General features: G+C 41.7%; 1 protein-coding gene across 1 annotated transcript; it reads left to right on the plus strand.

Annotated features, from left to right (window-relative positions):
- Window positions 1–330: 330 nt before the first annotated feature.
- Window positions 331–13,570, plus strand: clgn (calmegin). The gene is made up of 15 exons (XM_062387262.1): window positions 331–536; window positions 2,545–2,823; window positions 2,983–3,056; window positions 3,229–3,287; window positions 5,065–5,206; window positions 5,402–5,483; window positions 5,576–5,768; window positions 5,950–6,139; window positions 6,235–6,348; window positions 6,432–6,588; window positions 7,232–7,447; window positions 7,587–7,703; window positions 7,829–7,976; window positions 8,089–8,261; window positions 12,276–13,570. Exons 2-15 carry the CDS (start codon window positions 2,545–2,547, stop codon window positions 12,348–12,350), a joined length of 2,019 nt encoding a protein of 672 aa, XP_062243246.1. The 5' UTR covers window positions 331–536; the 3' UTR covers window positions 12,351–13,570.
- The last annotated feature ends 41 nt before the right edge of the window (window positions 13,571–13,611 follow it).

Below are 13,611 nucleotides of genomic sequence, written 5' to 3' on the forward strand. Positions count from 1 at the left end.
TTTCTTTTTCGGGTGTTCACTTGTCTACCTCATTCTGCTACTGTAACAAGAGAATTTCCCCGGTGTGGGATCAATAAAATTATCTCGAGTTTACCTTAACTCAACCACTACTCATATTATCTCATACAGGACGTATATATGATACTTTCAAATACACATAATATAATATAACAATACCAAAAGGCTTTATACAAATCTTTGTCAGTTGTGATCACCAGCTCAGCTCATCCCCACTTGCTATTGGTTACTATAACCATATATATGTCTATGACTATAACGGGGACACGTGAACGCATCAGTCACGCTCGCCATCTGCCACAGTGCGCATGCGCACCAGCAGAGCCTCGCGCTTGTCAACCGTTATGCGGGCCGAGCTGTCACTGTAGGTCCAGTTTCTCCAGCGAGCTGCCGTGTGATTCAGCGCCGCACATCGGGGCTCTGGTTGTGTTTGAGCTGTGCAAACGCACAAGATAAGCCCCCCGGGAAAACACCGCTTATCAGGACATTTTCCTCCGAGAGTTACAAGAAGGCTCAAGGTTTGTATGCGTGTCCATTCATTCTCTCCATCCCACCCCGTGCGACATCACTGCTAATGTAGCGAGGTAACGGGAGCTATCCACTCATTCCTGTGGTCTCATAAAACATTTCGGTCAAACACTATGGAAAACGTTTTCTCACTTTCTGTTTTTTTTTTTATGTACCACCAAAGCTCGTTCAGTTATTTGTTTCAGCCCGACATTCAGCTAGCTAAGCTACTGTTATGCTAACGTTTGCTGTCGATTGTGAATGGTGAGCCGTGCAGTTAGCTAGCAGCAGCTAGCAGAGCAGGTGCTGCAGTCTGAGACACTTATCCAAAAGTGTTTGGACGATGCCGTGTTCGGTGGCAGACATGTTGGCTCCACAGCCCCGTCCTCTGACCCTCTCACTGTAGTTCTCAGATATTGTCATCGTCACGTTATTCTTATCTGGTTATGATTATGAAATAAGAGCTTTGTGGCAACGTTGTCCCTCAACCGGAGGCTGGGAAGGGACGCTGCCGCAGCACAGCACAACTCTGTGAGATGGGAGGGCTGGGGCTTAATGGAAAACAGAATTAACTGGAGTAGCTGCCATCCACACTCAGAATCTGTTCCTTTAAGATAAGCAGGGGGATGGGACCTGCTTGTCTTTAACAGTTCACAGTGTAGATACATGAACAGGTCAGCTTCTTGGCTCACACTTGTCTGGCAATGATGCATGTGGGGTTGGGGACTGTTTTATAAGTACCAGGTGAAACGACAGAATTCCTTTCTATTGACATCTGACATCAGTTAAATTTGATTTATTCAAGGATAGCAGACGTGTCTTGGCTGATTGCAGTGAGTGTATGAGCTTCACATTTCTGTTGTCTGCATTTGTACAATTTGCATTTGTTGTATCAGAAATTGTTACTAACCTTAAATTGTAACCCTTGGCCCAGGTCACTCTTCATGCCATTCTTTATGACCATGGCATGTGGAAGGAGACGGCTGTGGGGTTTAGGGTTTTCAGCCAGGAAAGGATTTCCCTCAAAAGGGTTCATTTCGCTTTTGAGGTCATCATGTTGTGCACTTTGAAAAACCATGCTTACGTCTATGAAGTATAGGCCAAAGAAGCTGAGATATGCCAGAGAGCTGTTGTTTCTTTTATGGCAGCAATAAAATGTAATGGCTAGAATAGAAAGAGACAGAACAGGTTTAAACTGCTAATGTTGCTTGTTGAGAATCACCACCTCAACCCATTTTCTTTATCTATATCTGAGAAATTAGGTTGATAGAACTGCATCAGGCTTCGTAGTATATGCATGTTTTTGTATATTCTCACATATAAAACTCTTCCTGAATATAATGTGGCCAAGATTTCGGCAATGAATCCTTTTGATCCTCCTGAGCTCTGATGTTGGCAAATAGAACATAGCCAGTGTGGGAATTAAAGCTAATTAGGAATTAAGGAAAGTGTGCTCTTGGGCTGTCTGCAGTGATGCTTTTCATTTCCTGCTGCTCACACCAAGAGTGAGCAGCTGTGGCCTGATCAATAGGAGGTTATTGAACCTGTTGTTTGGTTGAACGGATCACTTAAATGTCAGCAGGATGTTTTTAGGTGTTAAAATTATGGTATTAGGACACAGACCAATGTGTGTTTGTAATCATGTGCATGTACAAACTGCTACAATTTGGAACTATTCAGGATTTGCAGTGAAGTGGAGAAAATGTCCTTTCAAAGACGCTAGTTGTTTGTTATATTTGATCAAACAGATGTCTCTTTGTATTTTCATTGGTGGAAATTACACCACAGAGAAGAGGTCAATTTAAAGGAAAGGAAATTAGGAATGTGAGCTAAAGAACCCCCGACATTAAGTGTCACAGTGTTCGTGTTCATGTGACCTCATCTCTATCCCTCACCCTCTCATCACTGCCACTTATATTCTCTATTTTTATCATTCATGCCATCCCTGCTCTCTCCTCAGTCTGTTGTTCACACCCTGCTTCTCACTCCTAATCTCTGATGTTTGCTCCCCCTCAACAGATGAAGTTAGACAGGGGTTGGATGTGGCATTTGCTGCTCCTGTCCTCCCTGGCTGTGGCCATGGTTGTGGCCCAGGAGGAGCTGTCAGAGGCTGACGTAGCAGACGTCGATGAAGATATGGGCCTTGATGAAGAATTAAAGGTTCTGATGGCAGAAGAAGAAGAAGAAGAAGAAGAAGAGGAGGCAGCAATGGTGATGGATGAGGAGTTGTCTGATGAAACCGATGGCAAGGACACAGCAAGTGGGAATGCTGAAATGGATGAAAATGTCTCTTTCCAGGTAAGGAATTTGTCATCAGTCAACCAAAGGTTATAAGCGTAATAAAAAAAGTAGATTTCAGTAAATTAAACCTTGGAGATAGTTGGAATGCTTGGTAATTGGGGGGAATTTTTTCCCTTTATGACAATATTTAAGTATTGTGTGTTTTTTGTTCCCTAGGTAAAATATGTGACTCCTGTTCCCACGGGAGAGGTGTACTTTGCAGAAACATTTGATGACGGATTGCTGGGAAGGTATTGCTTAAGAATTTTACTGCCACAAGCTGCTAAGAACATCGGGACATTTTCATGCATTACAATGGTATTGAGTGACCAGGATCAACTTAAAGAATTAGTGCTCTAAATTTGTTTGCGTGTGTTCTACTTTCACTTGTATGAAAGTGTTTTGTGATATTGATCTTCACAGATGGCAGCTGTCAAAGATGGTGAAGGGGGACGCAGATGAGGAAACTGCCAAATATGATGGTTTGTAGATATTCTCTACCTAACGTACGATCACATCTCATGTCTATATAATTACAAAAATATAAAATTATACAATATGAAATTATTTACTTTCAAAACAATGTAATCAGTCACAACAATCCTAAATACCAAAGATTAAGTGAAATAACAGGAAATATAGTGATTAGATACAAATAAAATAGAGAATCAAATTATAACCCATACATAACAACATATTGCTAGCAAAGAACACACAGTAAAACTAAATTGCAAAAATCCTTGTGTATCACACACAGTGATGCCGGTCACGCATTACTTAGTAGCGCGGTACTCTATTCTGACCACTTTTTTCAGTAACGAGTAATCTAACGCGTTACTATTTCCAAACCAGTAGTCAGATTAAAGTTACTTGTCCAAGTCACCTTGCGTTACTATTTCGGTATTTGTGGTTAAACCGCTGGGCACGTCCTGCGGCTGGGGGAGCAGACGCCCCGTCGCCCTCCTCACCACGCTGCCGGAGGCTCGGTGTGCGGCACGCCTCGACGTTTTTTTGGTGGGGGAGGTGCTCGTCTGCGGTGCAAGGGCTTTCTAGTGGGCCGCATTTATATGTTTAGGCGGCGGGGGTGTTGTCGGCAGCTGCTGAATGTAACTAATAAAGTAACTTGTAATCTAACTGAGTTACTTTTCAAATCAAGTAACTTTTAATCTAACTGAGTTACTTTTAAAAGCAAGTAACTTGAAAAGTAACTAAGTTACTTTTTCAAAGTAACTATGGCAACACTGATCACACATACAGAAATACAACAACACACTATTGCACCCTTATATGCAACTTAATTGCATAACTGCTAAATCTTGACCTTTCTATACTCCTTGATGCAGATCTGAGGAAAAGATGTCTGTGAAGCTACATTCATTGTCTTATGACTCAATTGTTGTTAATTTGGTAGCATTTTGTAGCGTGACTGATTTAACTGATTGCATTTGTAGAGTACAAAGTTAAAGGTGCTCTATTTGACAGATTCACCGGCTTCCCCTTTCTCAGCATTCCCCCCTCCCTATCTCCTTTTGAGTGTGTGACACCTCAGCTTCTGTTTACACTCTGACAAGGTTAACTGATGCACACAGGGACATGATATCATTGACGTGACATGCAAACAATACGCACATGTTACCATTCCTTAACATGTGCGTTTCTATCGTCCTGTGCTGCCCCAAACATGATACCATGTCGCCATACCTAGATCCCCATTAATGGGTTGTCCTCTCTCATCCTGCGTAAACACACAATGTTTTTACCACACACCTCCAACTGTTTCACTATGTGTTTCGCTCTGTTAGAGTGAGTGGGCAGGGCCAGCCCAGGGCATGTTTATGAGTGTGTGAGTGTAAACTCTGCCTCACTCTCAGACACAGAGAAGCGGTGCAACTCGCTAAATGTTGGTGACATTCTTATGTAGATAAACGCGCATGTAAACACAATGCCAAATTATTGCGTTAATGTTACTTGTTTTTACGATCATTGTTGTGTTTTTAGTTTTGGACTTAACTTATTACAACACTTCACTGGGCAACACAATTACTGTCACATGAGATCACAACACCTCTGCTTGAGATTCATTAAGTATTTGTGGTGTTCTGTTTACTACAATAAAGCTATTTCAAGCAGAGTGTGTGCAACCATACATAGTACTTGAAATAAAGTAGTAGTAGAATATTATCATAACCCACTGTCATGATAGCTTTGGCCATGTAAATAGAAAGCCTGACTTTTCCGACCCGCTCCTCTCTGCTGTAGGGAAGTGGGCTGTGGAGCAGCTGAAGGAAAACAAGGTTCCTGGAGACCAGGGCCTGGTGCTCAAGTCCCGTGCCAAACACCATGCCATTTCTGCATTGCTGGACAAACCCTTCGTCTTCCAGGATGAGCCTCTGGTCATACAGTGAGTTCAAACAGGCATTCACATACATACAATCTGCTTCCAGTGTCTAGCCAGTGTAATTTTTTCTGGAGGTGCAGTTTTCAGTGGATATACAAGTATATATTGGAAATCTGTAATTTGTACTTAACAAGTAACAAAATTGAAGCACTTGATGACCATGACTTGATGAATTTTTTTGTTGTGTTCTGCTTGTAGGTATGAGGTGAATTTCCAAAATGGTATCGACTGTGGTGGAGCATACATCAAACTGCTCTCAGATGCTGGGGATTTCAATCTGGTTAGTATACATATTTTGTTTTCAGTAAAATCTGTCTGGATTACTCAAGATTTCTTGATTTAAATTCAAAGCTTTTATGATTTGCTCTGTAGGAGGAGTTCCATGACCATACACCCTACACCATTATGTTCGGACCCGACAAATGTGGCGAGGACTACAAGCTGCACTTAATCTTCCGCCACCAGAATCCTCTGACCAAAGATTTGGAGGAGAAGCACGCTAAGAGGGCCGACGTGGACCTCAAGAAGTTCTACACAGACAAGAAGACTCACCTCTACACATTGGGTATGAAGATAATTGGAAGTGTCTGTGTATTTATCTGTTGTGTTTGTGCTATGCAGAGCCCATGTGCCTCATAAAAAAAATAAGATAATCTTACATGTTTTGCTGCATGTTGGTTTTCTGTGCTTTTATTATTGTTCTCAAATATTCTCAAATGTCGAGAGTTTTCTCCCCACACTGTTAGTCCTGAACCCAGACAACAGCTATGAGATGCTCATTGATCAGTCCAGTGTGAGCCGTGGGAACCTGCTGCACGATGTGGTGCCTCCAGTCAACCCTCCCAAAGAGATAGATGACCCAAACGACTCCAAGCCCGACGACTGGGACGAGAGGACAAAGCTCCCCGACCCTGAGGCTGTCAAGCCTGATGACTGGTGACTGCTACCCCCCGCTCTCATAGACAGATTTAACATATTTTAGTGTAGAGGGGATGTTAGTGGGGATACAAACATTGATGTGTTTGTCTCAGGGATGAGGATGCACCTGCTAAGATTGATGACCCTGATGCTTTGAAGCCAGAGGGTTGGCTGGACGATGAAGCAGAGTTTGTTCCTGACCCAAATGCTGAGAAACCAGAGGACTGGTAACTATGCTCATTCACAAAAGTTAGACAAAAACAAATCCACTACAAGCCTTTGAATTGTGTCCTCCTCTGCCTGTGTGTAGGGATGAGGAGATGGATGGAGAGTGGGAGGCACCACAGATTCCTAATCCAGTCTGTGAGACTGCTCCTGGCTGTGGGGAATGGAAGCGCCCCATGATCAACAACCCTCAATACAAGGGCAAGTGGAAAGCTCCACTAGTGGACAACTCCAACTATCAGGTAATGGCTGCTTTTGACTTCTTAAAATGTATGGATGAATCCAGAAAATCAAACATAGACGGTGATGACTGATCTAACATTTACTGTTCTGGGTTTTTACGCCTCCAAGCTGGCGAAAGCCAGTGGCTAGAGGCATGTTTTGGGGTTGTCCACCTGTCCCATTCCTGTCAATGTGATATATTTCAAGAATGTCTTGAGGGAATTCCTTCAAAGAGTTCAAGGTCAAGGTTGCCCCACAAAGTATGTTTGTGTTTTTGTTGAACAATATATCTCAAGACTGCTAAAGGGAAATTCTTTATCTCTCGATCAGTGGTCACTTGGACTCAAAGATAAGTGATTATGTTTCACTTGTCAAAGGTAAAGGTTTCAGTGACTTTTTTATATGAATCTGGGTTATAAAAAAAAGGATGTAGAAACCGGTCAACCCCAGTGAGTGATTCTAGTTAAACAATGCTTAGGTTTTGGAATGCATTTTTACTCAGCATCTTGGTTATTGGGTTTATGAAAATGAACTTGAAAAGTTGTGTGTTATAGTGTAATAATGTATTATAATCATATGAACATGCTGTATGTTTGTGCCAAATCTCATGGTCTTGTCATTCCACCTAACCCGCTTGCTTGAAATTATTTTTCTTCTCCCAAGGGAGTGTGGAAGCCACGTAAGATTGATAACCCTGACTATTTTGAAGACCTGCTGCCGTTCAGGATGACACCTTTCAATGCCCTGGGCTTGGAGTTGTGGTCCATGACCTCGGATATCTACTTTGACAACTTCATTATCACCTCTCACAAGGAGGTGGCCGACCGCTGGGCCTCTGACAGCTGGGGGCTTAAGAAACTGGTTGCTAGTGCTAATGAGGTCAGTGGGCTGTTTGTTAGGGAAACTGTACACGTACTTAACTTTCACACTGTGTTCATATCCTTTCCCACAAAGCTGTCTGTCGCCATAACTGCTCACTGCCTTTGCTCTCTGGCCTCTTGTCTCTCCATCTCACCAGCCGGGGATTTTTGCTCAGCTGATGTTGGCTGCAGAGGAACGACCGTGGCTCTGGGTGGTCTACATACTGACAGTAGGCTTGCCAGTAGGACTGGCTGTGCTCTTCTGCTGGCCAAAGGTACTATGAACCTACAGTGTAAATAATGTATCGTATAGTCATATATCTGTGTAATGCACAAGTTCACAAGAAAATGCCTCTAAATTCTCTCTCCCTCTCTCTCTCTCTCTCTCTCTCTGTCCCAGAAACCAGAGGATGACTACGTGTACAAGAAGGTGGATGTGCCCCAGGCTGATGTAGAAGAGGAGGAGGACGAGGAAGAGGAGGAGGAGGAGGCAGTGGCAGACGAGGAAGACAAAGCTACCGAGGCTGCAGAAGGAGCAGCAGCTGCAGGTCAGCCATCTGCTGCTGTACTTTCCACAGGATTTTACAAGGACTGCTACATTGTTCTAATGCATATCTTGATCCTCATTGTCTTGATCTTTAATCTGCTCTAAAACAACAGAAGAGGCTGAGGAGGAGGATGAGGAAGAGGAAGAAGAGGACGAGGAGGAGGAGGAGAATGCAGATGTAGGAGGGAGAAATCTAGAGGGGGATGATGATGATGAAGAAGAAAAAGATGGGGAGGAGGATGGGAAAGAGGGAAGCGAAGTTCCAGAAAGAACCTTAGAAGACAAGGTTGGTGTTGCTTTAAGTATTTCGTCACTGCACAGCAGGATGTACTGACACCACTTTGTTTTTATTCTACGTTTCTTTCATTTTGAAAAGGTTGTACATTATCTGTTATTCATTCCCAAAGCACTAATTTCAGATCTGAACTCAAATGAATGCTTCCTCAATGTATCTTTGATCCAATCACAAGAATGTGGCCAGATGCCTCCTAGACCACCTCTGAATGAGGTGGTCTAGGAGGCACATTCGTTTTGCTTTGTGAATGCAAATGCATCCTGGGCCACAAATGAAGGATCACCAACTCAGCTGACAGTTACATTTTAAACTCTTTTGTTCGGCCTCACAGTGTCCATACACTGATTTGTTTGCAGCCACCCTGATTTTTATATTGATCAAATATTTCTTCACAGATGCACATTCATTCATTCAATCTGCTTGCTCTTCCTCTCGCTCTCTGTGACACTCATACTCTGCCACATCTGTAGAGTCTGACTTGGTAAAAGCAACTTTTGTTGTTGCCTTTGTTAACACAAATTGTGTTCAAGATTGTTTACATATAAAGCAGGGAAGAGCTCTGATCAGATATGGTCACAGGAGACACATTTTAATAGCAGTGGTGAACAGACCTACTTGGCGCTGACCACTTGTGATCGGCTCTCTCAGGATGGATGTTATTACAAGGTCTGAACAGGGCCAGAGTGGCTGGTTTGTTCCAGGAGTAACAAAAAGAGTTTAGAATAGCACTTTTATTCATGGTGTTGTGTTTAAGATTTAAGCTCAAGGTCAGACCATTATGTTTTGAATTAAGTTTCTCAAAACCACAGAGGTCACAGCTTGTTATGATTTATGTGTTGGCTTTAATGTCATCCTGGTAGAAGAATCTTTAAAAATATCAAATTTAGGGATGGGCATTCAATAAATTGTCTTAATCGATCGTCGGGAGGATTAACGATGGATTTTCAATTAATCATTAATATCTTTTATATTAAAATTCAATATATATAGGCTATATTAGAATGCAGTGAAAATAGGAAACAAACACAGCGTGTTTCCTCATTGAGATCTTTATTACCATATTAACAACTCTTGTGGCAGGTAAACCGGATCCGTTCACTGGTTACACTTGAAAATATGCGCTGCTGTACTATTAAGCCCCGATGAGAGAGCAGCAGCTAGCTGCTGAGAGCTAGCTGGATTTGACGGTCCTCGACCTCTCAGTCCGGTCGTTGTCAGGTCCTCACTCCCAGAACCCCTCACCCAGACCCGGGTCTGTCCGGGTTCCCTTCCCTGTGGACTGAGGGTCTGTGTGCGGACATGAAGCCGAGCAGCTAACGTCCTCACTGTGCAGCGTTCAGGGCAACTTGGATATTCCGACCTCCTGCCACATAACGAAATCCAGTTGTTTTTCATGTCATCGACGAAATTCTTAATGATCAATAATCGATCGTCGATTAATTATGCCCATCCCTAATTAAATTCCCAGGTCCTTTGTATCAACTAAACTAAGGTAACATTTAATCTTAAATCCGGTTGTATATATTAACAAAGGATTCAGCACTACTGAGAGTCCTAATTTTTACAGAGGTTTTTATCATGCTTATTGTTTTTGTTTTTGAGGCTGCAGGTTTTTCTGATTCTTATGCACCAATAAACAACCTGCTCAGCACCAAACAGGAGTTGGAGACCACTTGTACCATTTAGCAGCTTATGTGCGAGATATGTTTATCTATGAAGTTGGAAGAGACCAAATGGATAGCAGGAAGTTGGCATGAGGATCTAAACACTCCATACTAAACAAATTTGCTACATATCTGCTTTACTTAACAGGATACTTTTAAAATGAGCTAAAATATTGTTTCGTTCACAATTTGTTTCTACTCCCCCCTAGTGGTTATTTTAATATCAATTGTTTAGATGACTAGATTTAATATGAGACAAGGAACACATGATAAACACTCCTGCACACTATGTCTATGTTCATGTTAATCATCACACACAAAATAAAACAGGGACCAACATTCAAAGTAGTTCCATGGTGTTCCTTTTTAAAAACTAATTTGATCTCCATTACAGTTTTTCTCCATTGCTTTGGCTCATTTCACGAAACAGAAATGACATTCTCAGAGCTCTAAGTGCAATTGGCAAAATAGCCCATATGGTTCAGCACAACTACATAGCACACCTGCAAAAGGTCATATCTCTCCCAAAACAGCCAACTCATCTGTCAAAACTAAATACTTTCCTCATACAAATAGTCAGTGCCCCCACTATGAAAAGTCCCTTTGGCATTGTTTAAACACTACAGGTCAAAATGTTTAGATGTTTTGTCAGTATGGCAGTGGACCATAGAGATATCCCTCATGTGCACATTTCAATCTTGGCTCAGTCCTTGAATGGTCACTGAATGGTTACAGTAGATGTTTTATTTCCAGAATATTATGTGTATCAAACAGAACAAAGATTTATTCAAGTTTTCACATAAAATATGTTTATTGAACTCATACTGCCATGGAAATTGTTACAGTAATTGCCATACATCGTGCTTACAGTAACAGAAAATGTGTACAGCACAATATACTGTCAAACAATAAGCACATCAAAACTAAAACTTGATATAGTGAGATATGACCTTTTGAAGGTCATCTATGTAGTTGTGCTGAACCATATGGGCTATTTTGCCAATTGCACTTAGAGCTCTGAGAATGTCATTTCTGTTTCGTGAAATGAGCCAAAGCAATGGAGAAAAACTGTAAACTTACTGTGTGATTGGTGATCAGATGAAAATTGCACCTGAAGATTAAGCCGATGATCAAAGATATCCTTATTACAGTATATACCATGATGTTTTTCATGGTATTATGTGCCTGTACGATTTTGACAGTGGAGTGAACTATTGTGCAGGTGATGATGTACACAATGAAATTATGCCAACATGTTCTGCAGAGAACGACCACTTGACTGAGAAGCGACAGTCAGTTTTGACCAGCAATATATATTCAATTGGTAATTGGGCTAACTGAAGGCAATTGTACCTAACCGTTTGCAAAGGTGTGCTAAATCATTTTAAATTTGTGCAAGCTGTTGGATATTGTACTTGTCATTGCAAGGATGTGCTAATACAGTTGCAATTTGATTAAAGGAATGAGATATTCCAATCTGTTGTGAACAAGTGCCCAGTGGTTTGGAGGTTTGCACGTGTTGTTTTGAGAATGTCATTTCTGTTTCTTGAAATGAGCCAAAGCAATTGAGAAAAACTGTAATAAAAAAGTAGATTAAAGGAATGTATTCAGTACAAGAGATCTAGTAACGCTTTCACTAGCACCTCATTTGTCACATAAATTAATTCAGTCATTGACTACGTTTCCATAGACCACAAAATTTACGTTATTGACATGATCAAGCCAATAGTCTGAATAAGACACTGCCAAGTAAACAGCTGATAACCTTAACCGACATCTTTTTGACGTACAACAGTTACCAAGCATTCCCTGAGTGTATACAAAATGGAAAAATAAAATTAGTTGTAGCTTTGCATTGTAAATACCCAAATGGTAGCATTGTACAGGAAACTATTTCAGGTTGGGGTTTTAAAACTGGAATAACATCTGACGTTATGACACATTATTGGGGCAATCCTCTTTAACATATTTACAATAATATGAATGGAATATTCTATCAGCAACTCATGTTAACAACATGATCAATATTGGTGTCCACGTAGAAACAGTCACTTATATTGTCTCAATTGAGGACTGTCCTGCAGACGACATGCAGAACAGGATCACTCACTCACCTCCTTTCTGTTTAGACTGCTTCATGTCTCTGACAGTGTCCTTGACCTAGTGATAAAAGTGCAGCGAGTCCCTAAGCAGCTTGTTTTCATTTTCAGTAACTTATCATGCATTTCACTCTACTCGACATGTACAGTCTTTGACTCTATACAATTTTCCATTGATTAAACTAGGATGATGTTTAGGTCTCAGCCGTTTATTCTTTTTCTTTCTTTTTTCTCTCCAACAGCAGAAGGAGGATGAAGATGTCGGCGAGGAGAGCCACAAACAAGCTGTGAGAAAGAGGCGGGTACGGAAAGACTGAAGCGATGAAGGTCCCGCCTACTGTCTCCTTGCTCCCCCTAGAGGGGTGGAGATGGCCGCCGCTCCCCCCTCTCTGAGCAGAGCAGCATGTTATTGCTCAAAACCCACTTGGTAGCCTGTAGTCATCCTGGCTGCCCCATCCACATCTCGCCCATCCACTGCTTCACCCCACACAGGTCCAGAGTCTCCCACACCACTTCTTTTAACTCCTCGTCTACTCGGTCCACCATCATATGAATCATAGAGATTTTGTGCATTTAGCTGTTTTCACGTCCTCCCCTCTGAGCTTCCACGCTTTCTTCACCCCACCCCTCTATAAGCCATTGCTGTCAAAATGCCTGTCAGCCTAACCCCCCCCCCGTGTTTGCCGTCAGTCTTCTCTCTGAACATGCACCGTCATACATCTGTCTTCTCTGAGAGGGAAGGCAGCGCACAGTGTGTGCTCTGCTGCCGACTCCAGTCTTTTGTACCATTTCACAGCATATCGTAGGGGCTACTTCTCAGACGTTAGACTTTAATCTGGTGCCCTTTCTTTATAATGAACTTGTGGGAGGACACGGTTTGACCAAGTTCCTTCATTATTTGAAATGGTTCGGGTTACGAGAACAGGCCAGAGGATGCCAGGCTGTGTGAGACGTCACTGCATTGTCAGAGCGTCTCTTTGAATCGCCTCAGCTTAGGTTTCATATATTATCTCTTTAAAAGTGGATGTTCTGTAGATTTTAGCGAGTTTGTCAGGAGCATCAGTTTGTTTAATTTTTTTTTGTGAGTTATAGCTGTTAAAAAATCGAGTTTTAGCACAGATAACCCTATTTATTGGTTTTCTTTAAACTGTTTTATTAGTGCAGTGTTTTGAATTACTCGAGGCAGTGTTCTGAAGATGCCACTGATGACCTTATTCTGAGCTTCAGCTTGTTGGAAATGTTTATCATTGCTTGTAGATTAAATAGATAATTTTGTCAAAGACCGAATGAATATGGGGGTTTCTGGATGGACATGTCTCATTCAGTCAGCACACAGCAGTGCTTTACCATAATATCTAGACTGGTTGCAGTTAGGATCTTGATAGATGCTGGGAAAGAAGTTGATGCTAATTTATGTTTTATATTTTTGTTTCAAGCTTTTGTAGTTCATTCTTACCAGAAGCGTCTGGCAGAACTCTGTTTACATTTGTTTGCAAATTGTACATTGCTCTTGAAAATAAAAACAATTTAATACAAAGATAGCGTCTGATCAAATGTGTCAAATGTTGGATTGCATAG

Source organism: Platichthys flesus, chromosome 5 (genome assembly GCF_949316205.1).
Source record: "Platichthys flesus chromosome 5, fPlaFle2.1, whole genome shotgun sequence".
Taxonomy (NCBI): Eukaryota; Metazoa; Chordata; class Actinopteri; order Pleuronectiformes; family Pleuronectidae; genus Platichthys; species Platichthys flesus.

Coding starts and splice junctions, on each gene's coding strand:
- clgn (XM_062387262.1), top strand. CDS start 2,545: ATGAAGTTAGACAGGGGTTGGATGTGGCATTTGCTGCTCCTGTCCTCC. Junction 2,824..2,982: donor ATGAAAATGTCTCTTTCCAG/GTAAGGAATTTG, acceptor TTTGTTCCCTAG/GTAAAATATGTGACTCCTGT. Junction 3,057..3,228: donor GATGACGGATTGCTGGGAAG/GTATTGCTTAAG, acceptor TGATCTTCACAG/ATGGCAGCTGTCAAAGATGG.